Source organism: Calidris pugnax, unplaced genomic scaffold (genome assembly GCF_001431845.1).
Source record: "Calidris pugnax isolate Ruff unplaced genomic scaffold, ASM143184v1 scaffold20, whole genome shotgun sequence".
NCBI classification, from domain to species: domain Eukaryota; kingdom Metazoa; phylum Chordata; class Aves; order Charadriiformes; family Scolopacidae; genus Calidris; species Calidris pugnax.
Genome location: NW_015094510.1, coordinates 26,558,234 through 26,578,357, shown reverse-complemented (window position 1 = coordinate 26,578,357; position 20,124 = coordinate 26,558,234). Strand labels below are relative to the sequence as shown.

Below are 20,124 nucleotides of genomic sequence, written 5' to 3'. Positions count from 1 at the left end.
GTTGTCTGCACCAGAAAGATCCCCCATCTGTACCCAGAAATTGTCTGTACCTAGAGATCCCACATCAAACGCTGCAGGAGATGTGAGACTTGGATCTCATGTTTACAGTTCAAACCCATCACTAACATTACAAAACCAATCCGATTAAAAATTCTGCCTTAGAATAGACAGAAATTATCCTTTTCAAGAACACGTAACGCATTTTAGATTTTGATTCAGATTTTTAATAAATTGTGCCAGTAGAAGCTTTCAAAGGCAATGATATATCAATAAATAACAGTTAAATTGAGTTCCTGAGAAAGAACCTACCACATGAAAGAATGTCAGATAGATGTAAATAACAAAAAAGGCATTACTATATAAAAAAGCAGTAATACTGAATCTTACATGAACTGTCACAACACAAGCACTGCATATCTCAGAACATTCCTTTCATACAAATGTAAACAAATACACAATCATTTTTGTTTAGTTTAGGCTGATGAATTTATATGTTGTTGCTTAGATATCTAAACAATGGATAGGATAGGATATGCTAAAACATTAAGGAATAATATGTGGAATAATATACGGAAAAAATAATGAAGCTCCAGATTTAAAAATAAAATAAAGCAAAACACATTAAAGGAGTGTTTTCCTCAAATGTTATTACGTCAATCACTTTAAATAGGACTGTTACACTAATCTGAATTAAGGATTTTTGTGTGTGTTTACTTATTTAGTTATATATAAAATATATATGCAAATATGTATGGCTTAATTATCTTTAGTATTCTGATATCACCTTGAATAATTCTCACTTATACATATACGAGAAATGCATATTTTAACATAGTTAAGAATTGATATTTCAAAGTATGCCTATAATTTGACAGAAATGCAGGACTACGGTGCTCCATCACAGCAACGTTTTTACCTATAGCCAACAGGACAGAATGACCCATGAACAACGCCAACAGTTTCAGACGTCAGCGCCTCAAACATTAGGATCCTGAGGGATCTGATGTCTGGAAAAGCCACGTACCTCCAGGTTCTGTAGATGTCCGTGGAGCCACTCAACATCAGCCTCATGGCACTTCGGATCTCGATGTGCTAGGGCAGCACAGCTTGAGACATTCTGTTTTGAAGACGTTGAGCTACACACGTTAGTACTGGTGCTCTGCACGACTGCTTGGATTAAAAAATGGTCACTGTGCTACACGCTACGTGAATAAGCCCCATGTAGGCTGTTGCCACAAATCAGCTTTATAATAACGGTCTCGCTATGGATCCTTTGTGGGGAAACGTGTGTGCCCATGAGACGTTTGCTAAAATGATCTATCACATCAGACCACAAAATCACTAGTCAGTTATAACCTTTGCAATCTGTTTTACAAAATTAATATTGGATACAATCATAAGAGGAAACCACCCACACAATACATTATCAACACAAGGTTTAAAATGGTCTAATTTTAGACCGTTAGTAAAAATGGATCCACAGGACCTGCCTGTGAATGGCAAGAAAAGGCCGTTTCAAATAGAAAAACACTGCTCATGCAACATTCTTCACACACTAGACAATGAAATCACACCCAAATTGTCACTTGCTCACACTTTCTATTACACTCCAATAAGCAGAAGGAAATAAAGCAGCTTTAAGGTTATGTCACGATTTTGAAATGTGGAAAATACATATAATAAACAAAAATCATGGTGCGAATACAATGGCATCAGTAAATTTAGAAAATTAGAGAGCAGGTTTGTTGTTTTTTTTTCTTTTTTCTTTTTTCTTTCTTACATTATTGCACAGAGACCTTTCATCACATGTTCTTCAGCTTTATGCATCTTCCTAAATGTGAAATAAGTGCTATGGATAAAATAAAAACGTAGAAAAGAAGAACAGCAGCATGATTTGTCAAAGTTAATCCCTATAATTTAGTAGGAAAAAAACCCCTGCTATAAACAAAATATAAGTGCTCTTTATTCATTTAAAAAATAACGCTGACAGCTGCAGAAATCTGTAAATATTAATTTGAGTAGGGGGACGCTGACCTCAAATAAAAATAGGCCTAGAAATGACAGACTGCTGGCCTTGCAGATTTTGGTGAAGACCAGGATTTCAAGTGTAAAGTTATTTACAGTAAAACTGACCTGAACTTTCAAGAGTGCCATTTTCAGGACCTGGCCCTGCAAGCTCCTGACTCCCCAGGACGACTCCAGCTGCAGCTGAAGTTACACCTGAACAAGCACTGCAGGATCAGCTCCTAAAGGATCAGTTAAAGGCCCTACTGGATTTGAGATTAGTCTTATCTGGAGTACTCTATACACTAATTTACACATATACAGGCTGACAAGCTCCAGTCTGATCCACCACACTTTTGTCTTCTGCATCAGATTTCTCAGACTGGCCAACTTCCATTCCAGAAGGTTTGGGATACCTGAAGGGATACCCGTTGTCATCGAAGAACCTTCGGAAAGTAAACTCGTAAAAAGCATGTTCTGTGTGTTTGCTATTGGAAGAGGCCAGGGGATCCCACGTCCTGGTGCTGTCACCGCTAGCATCGTTCCAAGGACCTTCTTCTTCAACTGGATCAAAATTTGAAGTGTCCATTGGATGGCTGATCTTTGGAACATAGGGAGCTGGCTGCCTACGGATATCGGTAGAGAAGTCCATAGAGTGAAAGAAAGAGTGGGCCTTAATATCATCCGCTCCGTTTCTTCCAAGCCTGTCCTCAGCAGCGCAGCAGAGCTTTGTGATGAGATCAGTTGCCTCGGGGCTGAGCTTGATCTGTGAGGGAATGTGCAGCGTGCTTTCCCAATTTATCACCTGAAGGGAAGAAAGGTATTGAACAACTTCTGATCTCGGAAACCAAATCTTTCTGATTGTCAACTCTATGGAAGTACACACATGGAAGTACACATATAACTAGTCAATTCACAGTCTGTATAGTAATTTTTGAGGTTCAAGAACTGAGTGATTAGATTACATCAGCTGTTAATAGTTACTTTAATCCATCAAGAAACAATGTTGGATAGCAGATAAAAGGGGTAATTCCATTTAAGAAATTCCTTCCTGAATGCTCCCATAGACCCATTTGAGAGCATATTCAGTTTACACATGACTTCATGGAATGACTTCAAGGAATTACTTCGTTTCATCTCCAAAATATAAACTAGGAAGAGTGGTCATGAGATACGTCCTTTCTAATAAAAAACTACTCACTGCTTGACTTTGAAACACTTACATTGCCAACTGCAATTATCACTGGTATATCAGCTTACTTAAATCTGATAGGCACTCTAAGGAATTCAGATGGATGAACTTGTGCTGGGAAGACTCATAAAACTAAATAACTATCTGTGCAGTTGGACAAGGCAGTTCTAGTTTGATATTCAGTACTTCATTGATCGGGAAGAGCTTTTGTTATCACTGCTCCTTTCTCTAGTAAAACAAGAGGGGATAGGTCTGTGCACGGAGAAGGGAAGGGAAAAGGTTAAAATTTTGCTACCACAGATTGAAATTTTGCTTCAACTTACCTTCAGTTGGGTTTCTGTGGGTGTAGGAGCCAGAAAAGGAGGCTGTCCCACTAACATCTCAAAGAGGATCACACCAACACTCCACCAGTCACAGAGCTGAGTGTATCCTGAAAGACAAGTCAAAAGGTTGTCCTCCACTAACCAAGAATGCGTACAGAGCTACTTGCAATTAAGTATCAAAACACAGGCAGAAATCTGTGCTGTTTCTCAGACAAACAATTTGTGACCTAGAACTAAAGGACTCCCAATCCACCTTCATCATGAAGTCATTTCTGCTTGGTGACCTGAATTCTACTGCTGTCAGTAAAAACTAATCCTGTTGTCTGGGAATCTTTCTGGATAAATTTAATTCTCAACAGAAGTGAGTGGTGAAATCACATGATTAGAAAGAATGAAATTTTTTTTCATGCCCCGTCCCACAACTACGTCACTACACAGCACGAACTGGACCTCAAAGAGTAACAAAAAGGTTTAGTGACTGATGTCCCACCTAGGTTCAGCAGAAGTGAAACCATGAGTTTGAAAAGCTGCTGAAAGACACAGCCTGGCTCTAGAGACAGAAAGAGGACACAGATGACTTTTTGAGCAAGTTCCAAGCAGAGGAATAATTTCAATCATTTAATTTCTGTGACAAGACAAATGCTTGAGATCTCCGAAAAAGGAATGGAGGATTTAAACACTTATTTCAATAGAGATTTGTGTCATCACATGATGTAGGGTCCAACATGAAATCCCTCAACTTGAAAAAGATCAGGCTTAGGGTCTGATTTGTAGACAGCTTTGAACATCTACACTCCTTACTACAGTGGCCACGTTTGTTCTGCACGGATAGCCACCAGGGACAGCCACCATGGACAACCAGTCTAAATTCCTCAAGCTAAGCTTTTAAATGCAGAGTGTCCAGTATAAGTTGTGGAAGACTTTTTGTTGGGCTTCCCCAAGATTCTGGCCGAGAATCTGGAGGACATTTCTATAAGTTTACATCATCCATATTTAAGTGTCCTGTGAGAATCAGTGATTCAGAACCATCAGCTGGCTACTCAATGATCTATGTAGAGTTGCTAGCGGTCATAGTTGTACTCTATGAGTACAGATGATCTGCTTTATACTTGAAAAGTATCACTGCCAACATCCTCTGACACGTTTATTAGCAGTCTCATTCAAAGGCTTCAGAGTATAGATATACACAGACACACAAAGTACGGCCACCATCAACGTCAGCAGTGTGATGCTGAACAGTGGAGCATGTAGAGAAATCTGTTCTTAATATGAACTAAGTGTTTCTGGCCTCCAGAATAACAATCTTCCAAAGCAGCAAGCTTATTTAAGGCAAAAAAACCCCCCAAGCCCCCCAAACAAACAAAAAATTATTTCAAAGCATCGATGTTCCCTTAAACAGGAGAAAAATAAATGTTATGTACCTTTACGAAGCAGGACTTCAGGAGCAATATAATTAGGGGTTCCAACTAATGAGTGGGCTAGACATCTCTGATGCTGCTTCTTAGCTCTTTGTTCCAATGTCTTCAGCCTATCTCCACATCTACAATTGGACACATCATCCCAAAGATCACTGGGCTCCATGCTGTCTTGTCTGATATGGCTCCCTTTCAAGTGGAGAGAAAGTTTACATTCATGGTCATAAAACAACACAAAAAGAGAAAAGTATTTATCTAGATCTAGTTGTGCCATCTTCTACTCTCACTGAAGAACAGCATTTAAACTTTAAATCCAAGGCATTTTCTTCTTCCCTTACCTTCACAACTGGTTTTCTATAACCAGCAAAGGAAGTGTACTCCCATATGGGAGACACACAACAATAGAGTACATTTAGATTAGCTATACCAATTGTTTATGACCTTTTTGCCAACAGACACCAATACTCCTCAATGGCACACACAGGAGGTACATGGACTACTTCAAATCCATGATTAAATGTTTCATCATCAAAAGAGACCCTCCAAATAAGTATAAACTGAAAAATTGCTGCTACTGCAAGAGTCAGCCAGATTACTGACAGGGATTTAAACACTACTGGAAACAAACGACTGCAAGCAAACTAATTGAATCAGTTAGCGAGAGACGGATGCATCACACTATCATCGACTCTTTGTCAACGTACACACCTCTGTTTCCTGAGCTGACATTTCTGCCAAGAGGTACCTCTTTGTTTCAAAATAAATAATGTAATACCACCACAAATAAAGCCTAAGAACACTACCTTTCTGATAGTATTTTGAATTGTGAGTCCATCTGAATCCAGTACACAGTCCAAAGTCAGTCAGTTTGATATGTCCATCAAGGTCTATGAGAATGTTGTCAGGCTTGATGTCTCGATGAATAAATCCCATTTTGTGCACACTCTCTATAGCCAAAGTGAGCTCTGCAATATAAAATCTAGCCAGACGCTCTGGAAAGACCTCCATTCGAATCAGTAGACTCATCATATCCCCACCAGGGATGTAGTCCATCACAAAGTACAAGTTCTCTTTATCTTGGAAGGAATAATAGAGTTTAACCACCCACTCATTGTCTGCCTCAGCAAGTATGTCCCTCTCCGCTTTGACATGAGCCACCTGGTTCCTGTTCAGCACATCTTTCTTTCGCAGAGTCTTCATGGCATACAGGGCATGGGTATCCACTTTGCAGGCCAGGCATACTTCTCCAAATGCACCGATACCCAGAGTCTTGATTTTCACAAACATAGATTTGTCCATTTTGGCCCTTTTAAGTCTGTTGTAGTTGGACTCCTTCTGGTAGAGAATTTTCCTCATTTGTTCCTGTTCTGCTTCACAAAGGCCAGCCTTTACAAAAGAAAGCAAACCACAAGAGCTAGTACGGTTACATTCATAGCAAAAGAACAATAAACTAGCATTCCCAACATACATTTCTCAGAAACATTAACCAAGAACCAGAAAAGACATATTCACGAGAGATATACTGTCCTGTCTGCCTGTTGAGGTATTTCTGAAATACCAGCAACTTCACTGTGCCCTAACTTGTTCCCTGAATTAGCCGTATCTCAGCTTAGTCTGCCTTTCTGATCTGACTGAACAGAGAGGCACAGGGCAGGACTGTCAGAGAGGGGGATACAACACAACAAACCTGATCACGGGATTTAGTTTACACCTTTCAAATGTGCCCTTTGCCACTGCACACCACTATATGTATATGCACTGCAGCACACCTTAACGTAAACTGAAACCTAAACCTAGATGCCACAGTCCACTTTGCTCATTAATGGTTCTCCAGGGCAACTCACATTAACAGTTCCTACCTTGAGTGCTGTTGAACTGTTGAGTTTTGAGTTGTAATTAAGCAGCTAGTTCTGACCTAAACATTCCCAAGTGCCTTGGGAACCACCTTCTTTAGAAACTGTTTTTCTTCTTTGCTATATACTGCCTCTGCTGTCAACGTTTGTAGATCTCCTGACCATCTGTTCTATAAACTTCTCCCTTTTCCCTCCCAAAATATGTGCATATAACCCTCGGCTCTGGCCTCCCCCCAGCCACTGCAGCACAGATCCTGGTGCTATTTCCCCTCTGTATTATTTCCCCTCTGCACATCAGCTGTAAAAAAGCTGACTTGTCCACCTCCTGTCCCCAGAGAGCCTCCAAGTAACTGCAAGTAACATTTCACAGGGCTGTGGGGAGAGACCTCCTGAGAAAGTGAGCAGCAGCAGCATCCAACCAGACTTTCCTCACCCTTCAAGACAGAGCCCGTACACTGCCAACTCCGCTAACATCAGTGCTTGTCGCTCTCTTGAGAGCCACTGGTGGCCTCCACCAGCAGAAACCCCTGGGCTGATCCCCAGGATCCTCTGCAGCACACCCTTTTCTTTCTGCATGCCCCGTTTCCAGAATCCTGAATTAACTGGCATCAACTGAAGCACTCTGAAAGGAAGATTAGGGCCTGATGGGAAGGGGCAATGGGGAGGAGGGTGAAGGAGCTGAAGCTGACTGATTAGCAGGCTAGACACCCAAGCACACACCCACAGGGCCGCTAATTAGATCAATTTAATTTCTCATCTGTAGTCTTTGTCTTTAAAGTAGAATGTGGGCATCCACACTATGCAGTGAGATCCCCATGGTATAAAAATGAAATCTGGATGAATAAAGGATGGAAGAGGTCTGCAGAAACTTGCAGAACAGGTAGGATGAATTTTCAGACTGAAGGCATCAGCCAAATCAAAACAAGTAATACTGTCTTTAAAATGTAAGGCAAGTACATCAATCCATAATAAAGGAAGTGTTTATTGTTTTAAGGTAAAATAATTAGTGTGTTGTGTTCATGGTTAATTCAAGAATAATACGATATTAAGATAGCCAAAATCTCCTCAGTTCCTAGCATATTATTCCAGCCAGCGATGAGGTTGCTAGGGGAAGGAGTTGTTTTTGTTTATAGCTGAGTTATCTCTGAGTTATGAAGTGAGGGAAAGCTGACGAGTCAGAAGAGAAGAACTAACGCAATTAGCTGTTTTACTTCTCTAGAGATCATTCTCAGTCTCAGGAAAATATTCACTAAATCCAAGCAATGCAACACAATCTGTACTTGCAGTGAGGACAAACTACTAACTGTCACTAAAATGCCGACCTTTCAAGAGATTTTAGAAGCGTTTTAGTTTAATTTTAACCTCAACAAACAAACTGCTGAGTTTTCTGGACCAATGTAAGCATCAAATTACTGACTCCAGTAATTGACTGTGCTAGGGAAGATCAGGTAGTTAATTATTATCCATTATGCGTTAATAATAGCTTTTCTTAGAGTTTATCCTTAAATACAAAAGTAGACTAGTCATATTCTAGTCATGCCTGGGAAAAAAACTCTTCCACATTTAAGAATTAAAAACAAAACTGCCAGAGCAACCATCAGAACTTGGCAGCTTTGTTTTAAGCAGCCCTATCAGTGAATCATCTTAGGTTTGAGAGCTACAATTAGGCATGAAAGAAGCTCTCTCAGTTAAAAAGTGCACCTACCTGAGACCTGCTTCTAGAACAAGTTCCAGCAAGGGTCCCAAGATCAGCTCAAGCTGTCCGAGATGTGATTACTTGCACGATACTATTACTTACATGTGTTCAACAGACAACGTCCAGTCAAATACTATATATTCATCTGAAAATACGGCACAGTGAATACGTTGCCAAGTTGAACCGTGGCTTTGGTGAATGACTGACTATCATGGAATAGGGAAGAAGAACTGGAGCGAAAAGAAAACCTTTGATTTCAGAGTTTTGCAAAAGCTACCAAAGCATTGCCAAGGTTATCTCAGCCTCAAACTGGGCTTCTGATACCTTGCCTAAGCAAACCTAATACTTTCCTGCTATGGGGGGTTTTGCTTCATTTTACTTTTCTGGTATGAAGATGTATTATTTCACATCTCAGGTTTTTCAAACAGCCTCCCAGACATGCATCCAGGCTTCTAACTAAAAATAGCCTGGTATCAGGAGGTGTTGGATACCTACTACTTCCAGTGGAATGCGCCTTTATAAATTTTTTTACTGATTAAAAATAGCAATAATCAACCCCATTAGTTTTTATTATGATTAAAAATAGCAATAATCAACCCCATTAGCTTTTATTATAACAAAACAAGGAGAATTACTTTAGCCATTTCTTGCTCCAATTGTAATCTTCTGTTAATTTTCTGCTGGTAGGTCTTTATGACATTTTCTACATGTTGCTCCATGTAGAACTTGAAGGCAAAAGGTGAGTAGCTCTTTATTCGTGATTCTCTCTTTTCCTCATCTTTGCCATTTTTTCGCACAGGCACTGGAGACGTCTGAATCTGCTTTTTATCCTTGCTTGGTTTTTCAGCTTTAGTGTTCTTGCTGCTTTTGTCATTTCGCTCACTGTTCTCCTCAGCCTTATTGCACGTTGAACTGGGGACTACGCGAAGGGTCTGCTCTACGCCCATGCATAAGCAGTTGATATCAAACTGCTCAGAACTACCAGGAAGCAACAAATGCTTGGGATACGGTGGTGGCGGACACCGCAGTTCCTGGTTACCGTAATCCACATCTAGTTGATAGGCATTAGCTGCTCCAACAGGTGGCACGTGCTGCTCAATGATCTCCAAGCCATCAACAGATGGTGCCTGGGCAGGTAACCAGCCAGGATGGGAAGGTCCCACTGCAGTCTGAGGCTCAGGTCTCATCACTCGCATGCTCTTCACCGGCTGGAGAATATGAGCAGATGTGACTGCTGTGATTGTATTTGGAGATGTAATTGAAGGATCGGGTTTTCCTGAAGGAACCTGTCTTATAGACACCGTCACTTGTGGCTGTTGCTGGTGGTTGTTAAAGGAGTTTGTTCTGCTCGGCACCGTGGCATCGGGTCTGAAGGATACGTGTTGCCGTGGAGATGTTTCTATTCCTGGATTTTGTAAAGAATCTCGGCGTGACGGTGTTGCTGCTTGCCACTGCTGAACTTGAGGATTATTCATGTCATAGAGGTCCATGTTTAGGCTATTTCTAGACGGAGTTAATAGATTTTGTGGTGGGCTGTCTGAAAAATCATTAGCAAAGGCTGGACCTCTGGATATCACATGCATTTGATGAGAAGAAGGACTCGTCTGTTTGTGATGAGAATGTGATATATACAGGCTTGCCGGTGCCTGCTGAAATGCGTGACCAGAATTATTCTGAACAACTGCCCCTTTATTTGGGAGATTGGTGTATCCTCCCTCCTGCTGCATCTTGTTTTGGAAGGATGGACTCCGCTGAACACCATACCCCATAGGTTCCCCCTGCACCATCATGTGCTGCCTGCTGTAATGCTGGCTGTTGGAGCCATGGGACGCCTGCAGCTGCAAAGCTTGACTGCTGTGATTAGCCACTGGATAATTAATCACAGAAGACTCAATATTTGCAGGGTACGTTTTCTGCTGATGGCTCGTTGGTGTGTTGTGAGTGCCTACTCCAGAGGGTCGCTGTACGGGAGCATTCATAGCTGTAGACTGTGAAGTAGAGATTAAATAGTCCATGTACGGCCTTGGAACTTCAGTAAGCATGTTTGCCCCTTCGGCTCCAAAGCCTGTCCCTTCATAGGCCGCGTTACTGATCTGGTGGTAGGACGGAAAAGATTCGGTTGATCCTTCGAAGCTTGGCCTGCGGGCTACGTTATTTGGCACAATACCCTTTCCTTTATAAAAAGAACACACAAGACTGTTAGGAAACAATTCAGGTGAACCAATTACTTTGCATTACTCATCCATCTATACATACAGACATACACACACATGCACACACACTGTGTAGGGAGTATGTGTTATAAAAACACCTTCGAAAATCTAAATTAAGCACTCTGAACACTTAAAGTTATAGGTGCCAAGTATTACTACTGATAATGAGCTACTGGCCCACAACACTGCTCATGCCAGGAATCATCAGGGAGTTCTATCAAATAATGAAAATAGAAGCACAAATTCCTTAACTATGAAATCATCAGATTACACTACAGCCTGGTTTTTAAAGCTGGACCAGTATTACCAGTCATTACTCACTGACAGGAGGAAGCAGGGGGTTAAGTGCAGCACCAACGGGAGAAAAAAAGCTCCCAGAAGGACTGTCAATACAACTTAAAGTCAACATTACTATAAGCTACTAGGTCATCACACAGTCCACATCTTCGGCACAGTGAGCTCACTGCTCGTGCTGGGGATCTGTTTACATCTCTCTGTTCCATCGTTCTCCCCCAAAATCCTTGCTTTCCTCTCGTTTATATGCAACAAAGGCACCAGACAGTTTGTCCTGTATTCTTTCCAATGTGTCGGACACAGAGTATCCCCTCATATTACTCATCTTCCATCTGCCTGGATGGCAAATCTTTCAGGGTGTCAATATGTCACTCTTTGCTTGTGCAAAGACAAGATAGCAGCATTCCTACACTGGAAGTGCCAATGGCACTTTTCATCAGTTCTTTGATCTGAGAACAAGCTGCAGGTGTATAAAGCACCAGCTCTGCTAAGAAGACAAGGGGAGACTGTGTTGTTGCTATTTTCCTCTGTTCCCGTTCTGGTTCTTTAGCTTTCATAAAACACAGGACTTGGCCCATATGCCTGAAAAATTTTCTTTTAAAATCTTGACTTCACAAGGTCCACAAGAATAGTCGTATTGCGCTAACAGGCTTGGATGCTGGACTGCAAGCTTTCTGAATTATTTGTATTGCAGCGTGTCCCAGCTGGGCCAGACGCAGCACTGCTGTTGATTCCTCACCTCCGTACGCACAAGCCCTACTATACACAGACACACAAGGACGTACACAACCTCTTCACACTGAAGAGGCTGCCCCCGTACTAAATTGCACTTTCATAAACAATGCATTGTTTTGAAATGGAATCAAGTTGGACAAATAATTGGTGTTCTTTAAAGTAAAATCTGTAATTGGCAGCTCTTTTTCCTATGATACCAGAAGACCATGCTTACCAGGGTTGTACTTCTAACAGCACTCCCTGATAGCTCATCTCTTGGGACACAGTGAGATGCAGTGATGAGGCTGTGGCATTCCAAAGCATCCTAAGAAATGGCTGCTCTGGCCTAGAGGTGGGAGGCAGCCATGAAACCCACTTGTCATCTCTGTCAGGAAGATTCACGCTGAGCCTCTGGGGCAAACTGACTTTGTTTTCCCTATCAGAGGTCATGAAGGAAAGTAGCAGCAATAATTGTCCTGCTTCAGGACACATACTTCAGCTGTGCAAGGAGTCTTGCTGATGTCAAGAGAGATACGGTGTCCACCTCCTAGATTTGTATACCAGTAAGTCTGTTCTGGTCTGACAGAGGAATATTTGGATTTGTGAAGATACCAAATGCAGTAGTTGCAGATGATTCTTTTTCCCCACACATTTCTATCTAACACAGTAACTGTTATGACTGTCTCCTGCCTGTGAAGGTTTTAGATCAGACTGTAACAAGGAGAATTACTTTAGCCATTTCTTGCTCCAATTGTAATCTTCTGTTAATTTTCTGCTGGTAGGTCTTTATGACATTTTCTACATGTTGCTCCATGTAGAACTTGAAGGCAAAAGGTGAGTAGCTCTTTATTCGTGATTCTCTCTTTTCCTCATCTTTGCCATTTTTTCGCACAGGCACTGGAGACGTCTGAATCTGCTTTTTATCCTTGCTTGGTTTTTCAGCTTTAGTGTTCTTGCTGCTTTTGTCATTTCGCTCACTGTTCTCCTCAGCCTTATTGCACGTTGAACTGGGGACTACGCGAAGGGTCTGCTCTACGCCCATGCATAAGCAGTTGATATCAAACTGCTCAGAACTACCAGGAAGCAACAAATGCTTGGGATACGGTGGTGGCGGACACCGCAGTTCCTGGTTACCGTAATCCACATCTAGTTGATAGGCATTAGCTGCTCCAACAGGTGGCACGTGCTGCTCAATGATCTCCAAGCCATCAACAGATGGTGCCTGGGCAGGTAACCAGCCAGGATGGGAAGGTCCCACTGCAGTCTGAGGCTCAGGTCTCATCACTCGCATGCTCTTCACCGGCTGGAGAATATGAGCAGATGTGACTGCTGTGATTGTATTTGGAGATGTAATTGAAGGATCGGGTTTTCCTGAAGGAACCTGTCTTATAGACACCGTCACTTGTGGCTGTTGCTGGTGGTTGTTAAAGGAGTTTGTTCTGCTCGGCACCGTGGCATCGGGTCTGAAGGATACGTGTTGCCGTGGAGATGTTTCTATTCCTGGATTTTGTAAAGAATCTCGGCGTGACGGTGTTGCTGCTTGCCACTGCTGAACTTGAGGATTATTCATGTCATAGAGGTCCATGTTTAGGCTATTTCTAGACGGAGTTAATAGATTTTGTGGTGGGCTGTCTGAAAAATCATTAGCAAAGGCTGGACCTCTGGATATCACATGCATTTGATGAGAAGAAGGACTCGTCTGTTTGTGATGAGAATGTGATATATACAGGCTTGCCGGTGCCTGCTGAAATGCGTGACCAGAATTATTCTGAACAACTGCCCCTTTATTTGGGAGATTGGTGTATCCTCCCTCCTGCTGCATCTTGTTTTGGAAGGATGGACTCCGCTGAACACCATACCCCATAGGTTCCCCCTGCACCATCATGTGCTGCCTGCTGTAATGCTGGCTGTTGGAGCCATGGGACGCCTGCAGCTGCAAAGCTTGACTGCTGTGATTAGCCACTGGATAATTAATCACAGAAGACTCAATATTTGCAGGGTACGTTTTCTGCTGATGGCTCGTTGGTGTGTTGTGAGTGCCTACTCCAGAGGGTCGCTGTACGGGAGCATTCATAGCTGTAGACTGTGAAGTAGAGATTAAATAGTCCATGTACGGCCTTGGAACTTCAGTAAGCATGTTTGCCCCTTCGGCTCCAAAGCCTGTCCCTTCATAGGCCGCGTTACTGATCTGGTGGTAGGACGGAAAAGATTCGGTTGATCCTTCGAAGCTTGGCCTGCGGGCTACGTTATTTGGCACAATACCCTTTCCTTTATAAAAAGAACACACAAGACTGTTAGGAAACAATTCAGGTGAACCAATTACTTTGCATTACTCATCCATCTATACATACAGACATACACACACATGCACACACACTGTGTAGGGAGTATGTGTTATAAAAACACCTTCGAAAATCTAAATTAAGCACTCTGAACACTTAAAGTTATAGGTGCCAAGTATTACTACTGATAATGAGCTACTGGCCCACAACACTGCTCATGCCAGGAATCATCAGGGAGTTCTATCAAATAATGAAAATAGAAGCACAAATTCCTTAACTATGAAATCATCAGATTACACTACAGCCTGGTTTTTAAAGCTGGACCAGTATTACCAGTCATTACTCACTGACAGGAGGAAGCAGGGGGTTAAGTGCAGCACCAACGGGAGAAAAAAAGCTCCCAGAAGGACTGTCAATACAACTTAAAGTCAACATTACTATAAGCTACTAGGTCATCACACAGTCCACATCTTCGGCACAGTGAGCTCACTGCTCGTGCTGGGGATCTGTTTACATCTCTCTGTTCCATCGTTCTCCCCCAAAATCCTTGCTTTCCTCTCGTTTATATGCAACAAAGGCACCAGACAGTTTGTCCTGTATTCTTTCCAATGTGTCGGACACAGAGTATCCCCTCATATTACTCATCTTCCATCTGCCTGGATGGCAAATCTTTCAGGGTGTCAATATGTCACTCTTTGCTTGTGCAAAGACAAGATAGCAGCATTCCTACACTGGAAGTGCCAATGGCACTTTTCATCAGTTCTTTGATCTGAGAACAAGCTGCAGGTGTATAAAGCACCAGCTCTGCTAAGAAGACAAGGGGAGACTGTGTTGTTGCTATTTTCCTCTGTTCCCGTTCTGGTTCTTTAGCTTTCATAAAACACAGGACTTGGCCCATATGCCTGAAAAATTTTCTTTTAAAATCTTGACTTCACAAGGTCCACAAGAATAGTCGTATTGCGCTAACAGGCTTGGATGCTGGACTGCAAGCTTTCTGAATTATTTGTATTGCAGCGTGTCCCAGCTGGGCCAGACGCAGCACTGCTGTTGATTCCTCACCTCCGTACGCACAAGCCCTACTATACACAGACACACAAGGACGTACACAACCTCTTCACACTGAAGAGGCTGCCCCCGTACTAAATTGCACTTTCATAAACAATGCATTGTTTTGAAATGGAATCAAGTTGGACAAATAATTGGTGTTCTTTAAAGTAAAATCTGTAATTGGCAGCTCTTTTTCCTATGATACCAGAAGACCATGCTTACCAGGGTTGTACTTCTAACAGCACTCCCTGATAGCTCATCTCTTGGGACACAGTGAGATGCAGTGATGAGGCTGTGGCATTCCAAAGCATCCTAAGAAATGGCTGCTCTGGCCTAGAGGTGGGAGGCAGCCATGAAACCCACTTGTCATCTCTGTCAGGAAGATTCACGCTGAGCCTCTGGGGCAAACTGACTTTGTTTTCCCTATCAGAGGTCATGAAGGAAAGTAGCAGCAATAATTGTCCTGCTTCAGGACACATACTTCAGCTGTGCAAGGAGTCTTGCTGATGTCAAGAGAGATACGGTGTCCACCTCCTAGATTTGTATACCAGTAAGTCTGTTCTGGTCTGACAGAGGAATATTTGGATTTGTGAAGATACCAAATGCAGTAGTTGCAGATGATTCTTTTTCCCCACACATTTCTATCTAACACAGTAACTGTTATGACTGTCTCCTGCCTGTGAAGGTTTTAGATCAGACTGTACTCTAAAGATTAATCAGCTATACTCATGGGATCATCTGTTTTTATACATAGCTCTCTGCCCCACAGTAATATCTGGTAAGTTTTATTTGAGTCTTGCCAGTATGCTCAAACTCTTGTTAACTTTACTACTGAAGTTAAAGCAGGACAAAAATGAGCGGGACAAAATCTATGACCATACACCAATATATGGAATTCAAAATCAGAAGATTTAATTTCTCAAACTGCAAATGAAGAATTCCCAAATAGCATTACACGCTTCCTAATCAAACAGAGGAAACCTCTCCTACTCTAGCACCAACAACACCATACAAAAAAATCAGTATGATTTTGTGGCACCTCAGGCAGGCAAGCACTAATTGCATGGTATTTAATTTTGCATTCTGTGTAGCCTAAAAGTAAAGGCGTATTTTCAGCTTGAAAGGTTAAGTATTCAAAGCAGCTGCATGCATTGGAATGTTAAGAAAGCAAAAAACAAATGCAAATGAAAACTGAGTAATTAAAATCTTAGCCTGGAAAGACTTTGCAACCATTTCAGAGGAAATGTATGCTCTTTAGGACTGGGTGTGTTCTTTCTCTTTAAGGAATAAAGCCTTTATAATATAAAGCAAAACACAGTGCAGTAATTCTGTTGAAGTTATTTTACATTCTCCTTAAGGCTCAGTTGAAACCACATTTATGCATGTACTAGGACAGAGCTCTCCAAATATACTGACCAGTACTACTTTGTCTTGTCAGGTGGTCATCCTGCAGGGTAACATTCCAAGAAATATTTTCCTAGTGTTTTCCAGAAGCCTAAGACTGATGGAAAGGGGAGAACTATGCACCCTTTTCCATCATATTTTAAGCTCCATTCCTAAGAGTGACTAACTGGAAAATGAGATCCTTCTCCTTTTCTATCGTCCCTACGTGTGGCTACGCTCAGGGTCCCCCAGGAAGGAAGTGGCTTTACTGAAGAAATCCTTCCTGTTGAGGGTTTTCTTTGCAAACTGAATGGGCTTTCTCTTCCTCAGCTTTCCTCACCTCTGGACATGCCCTTCTATCAACTAACCCAAATTTAACACCCTTCCCAACACAAATTTTCAATTTGATCACGAGGCAAGCAGGAAGGTCCTGCTGAGGTGGCCAAGAAGATAAATTTGTCATGTGGAAATCACTTGCACGTAGTAAAGTCAACTTCTGACCACACTGAGACATCTGTACTACTGTAATCAGATTGATCAAATGGATTTGATGGCTTCAAGTAGTCCGACACGGACAGGACCTTTTAAGTCTAAATGTTGCCACTGTCACAAGAGCAGTTCCTTGCCCAACAAAAGAGGCCCCTGACAATAGCTCTCCAATCCGTTCAACCCTTTGTCCACTAACCCCTCAGCAGCGTGTAACTCTGTGTGATTACACACGTTTAGCCAGTCAGAAGATGGTTACTTGTCTGCTTGGCCAATTTTTGAAACTGAAAGAAGATAAAAGTAACAAACTCTATCTAAACTAGCTATTCTGCAGTGCTCTAAATGCTGACACTTGAATGGAAACAACTCTCGCAAGGCCTTTTGTCAACTGTGGTCTGATGTTTGCTGATGAGGCATATGCAGGGCCCAAATCCTCCCACTTGTTAATTTACATGGAACAGAACTGAAGTAGACTAGCAGGGATGAGAGGAAAAGCTTCTGTTATCTTGCCCAAGATACCTCTGCAGTGTAATTAGAAGGATGTGAATATGAATGAATTTCTGGGAAGTAAGCTATCTTGCAACTCCATAGCAATTACTTGTATGCAAGCTTTTGCTTTGCGGTAAGCTTGAGATGATTGAGATGAATTGCACTGAAGGATAAATAGCTTTGTGTTTAAGAAGGTGAACTATGCATATGCTCTTGCAAAGCAGGTAAGCTGTGTCCAGGTTAGTTGTGTCCAGCTTCCAGTCCAGTTTACCTTCCAGGGCCATGTTCATGTCACTGTCTCCTACAAGAGTACTATTGAATCCACTACTTCTCCCCAGCAATGACTCCACTTTAAAAAATAGCTTATTGCAAGAGAGAATAACACAATTTTTAAAAAAGTTCATGCTTACCCGGTGAGGTCTGCTTAATTACACGTACTATCTGTTCATTTCTAGGATCCAAGTAGCTCATCTTACTGATATACTCCAGAGCTGCTTCAATACTTCTGCTACCCGTCTGCTTCAGTGCTCGCACAGCCATCTCCTGTATAAAGCAAACAATTGAATCGCATTGAGACAAAACCCAAGCACTGTACTGAAGGCTAGAAAGCAGTAAGCCCTCTTACATTTATAGAAACATTTTATAATTCACAGCAGATCACAGCTGCCTGAAGCCAAATGGACTCATAGTTTGAAAACATTGGCATGCCATATGCAACTCAAAAATTAAAAGAAGAAAATAAGAAAAACTGCAACCTACCTAGAATCTAGCAATTAAAGAAGCATCAAATTGAAACATGTACTTTAAGATTCCTTAAACTTTGAATCAGGTCTGGGAAAAGCAGCACAGTTTGATATAGAATGAAACAGAATTAAATATTTAGCTTTTGGTATTTGAGAGCATGTCTCTTAGTCACACCTGAACACAGTAAAAGCTTTAAGCTTTCACAGATGCCACAAGGGGCTAATTAGGCAGGGGTTGATTTCTGCTGAGCAAATCCTGGCCCCACTAGAGTCAATGGGGAAGAAAGACTGAAGAAAGACTGCTGTTTTCAGCACAGCTGGGACACCATTTGCTATCTATTTGGACAGTCACTAGGCACACTGAACTGCATTTCACATTGTCAGTCTTTTTAGCTGTATTTTAGTGGGCACACATCCATCACTGAGAAGTTAATATGTGTGCCAGACACGCAACCCGAAAACTAAAACTGGGGCAAATATGAATACTTTAGTTAAACTATTCTAACACAACCATGGCTAGTGTCCCCTGCTCTACAGCCAGCAAGTCACCCTCCTGCAGTTTTTTTTATAGTTTACTTATAGCTCTGGGTTATAGAATACCTTTCAATAATGATTCTAGCCTCTGGTTGCAAAGCAAAATTCACAAAAATTCACAAGGCTGCATGGCCCTTCCTGAAATTATGAATAAATGGAAATCTAGAGCTTTAACGTTGAATTCAACTCACTGAACTTCACCCATCAAAGAGTTAGATACTTAGTCAAAAACAGTTGCTGAGAACCTTTCTACAACCACTTCCAAAAGGCAATTCCTAAAAAAGATGTAACAGGCGATAAACTGACCATTGGTGACAGAAGATTAGGGGACTAATTTGAACTGGACTTCCAGCTCTCAGATGGCTAAAATGGAATGAAATGAATGTCACCATCAGGACTTGCAGTATCCTATTATCTTGCCACTTCATTGCCATTTTTAGGGGAATTCTGTCATCGCAACCTCCCCACTGAGCACTGAATCAGACAGAGTTTGTGCCTTCTTGCCTTGGCTTACCGACTGCAGATGTGACAGCTGTGTTGGGACAAGTGCCCCATTCTCTCACAGGACAGTTCTGTGCAGTGGCTAGCAGTCAGGTAGCCCCAACACAGAGCCCCCTTTTCCATACCATCTGGAGCAAAGAGCAACATTGCTCAGCTGAACTGCAAGTACGTGTAACGTACTCACTAATTGTTTACTTCGCAAGGGAGGATCATCTCAGATGACACTAATTCGCACTTAGCACAGAGCCACATGCTGGCACTTGGCATTTTGCTTCGCTTAGCTCAGTCCCCTCCTACTCCCCCCAAAATGGCAGCATTTTCTCCATTACTCAGAGGTTCTGCTTGGGGAATAGCTATAGCAAGTCTGAATATTTTTCGTACAATTTATGACTCATAATTCATAGAAAGGCAGTAGTTGGTTTCACATTTCCTATAGCTGAAATATTTCACTGGCATCAACACATTACTAAGTGCAATTTTAAATCAACAGAAAACTATTATGTATGAAGGAAAGAATTTCCCACAATGTTTTTTCCTCTCTTTATTTCTTCTTTCTTCTTCTGGATACATTTCTAAAGTATTAGCAAATTTGCATCCTAGTGCTCAGCATTCTCATCATCCAGGGACTCTCGGCTTTACAGCCCAGTTCCACAGGGCTGCTAACACACTCTGCCCATTTACACCAGCTGGATCTAGCCTTAGATCACAAGTCTTAAAGTTTCCTAAATTAAATGTGCTCCATACACACATTTGGGCTGGCTTCAATCTTGGGGGTTTTTTGATTTTGTCTCCAATGAAGTACCAAGAGAATAAACGCTTGGTAAACAATTATCTTAATAATTAATAAAAAGCAGTTGAAGCTGCATGTTATACCTTCAGCAGGTGTGTTAGGGGATTCATATTTAAACTTTAGGGGGAATAACGGGAGAAAATTCCAACACATTTCACTGTGGAC

General features: G+C 41.8%; 1 protein-coding gene across 1 annotated transcript in view; it reads right to left on the bottom strand.

Moving 5' to 3' along the window:
- Window positions 1-201: 201 nt before the first annotated feature.
- The window catches only part of LATS2 (large tumor suppressor kinase 2), a 57,611-nt gene continuing 37,688 nt past the window's right edge, over window positions 202-20,124 (bottom strand). Inside the window, exons 3-8 of the mRNA XM_014965975.1 lie at window positions 17,802-17,934; window positions 12,435-13,972; window positions 5,738-6,320; window positions 4,941-5,123; window positions 3,520-3,626; window positions 202-2,809 (exon numbers count right to left, since the gene is read on the bottom strand). Coding sequence (XP_014821461.1) covers window positions 2,315-2,809; window positions 3,520-3,626; window positions 4,941-5,123; window positions 5,738-6,320; window positions 12,435-13,972; window positions 17,802-17,934 — 3,039 coding nt within the window. The 3' untranslated portion in view covers window positions 202-2,314. The remainder of the gene's footprint in view (window positions 2,810-3,519; window positions 3,627-4,940; window positions 5,124-5,737; window positions 6,321-12,434; window positions 13,973-17,801; window positions 17,935-20,124) is intronic.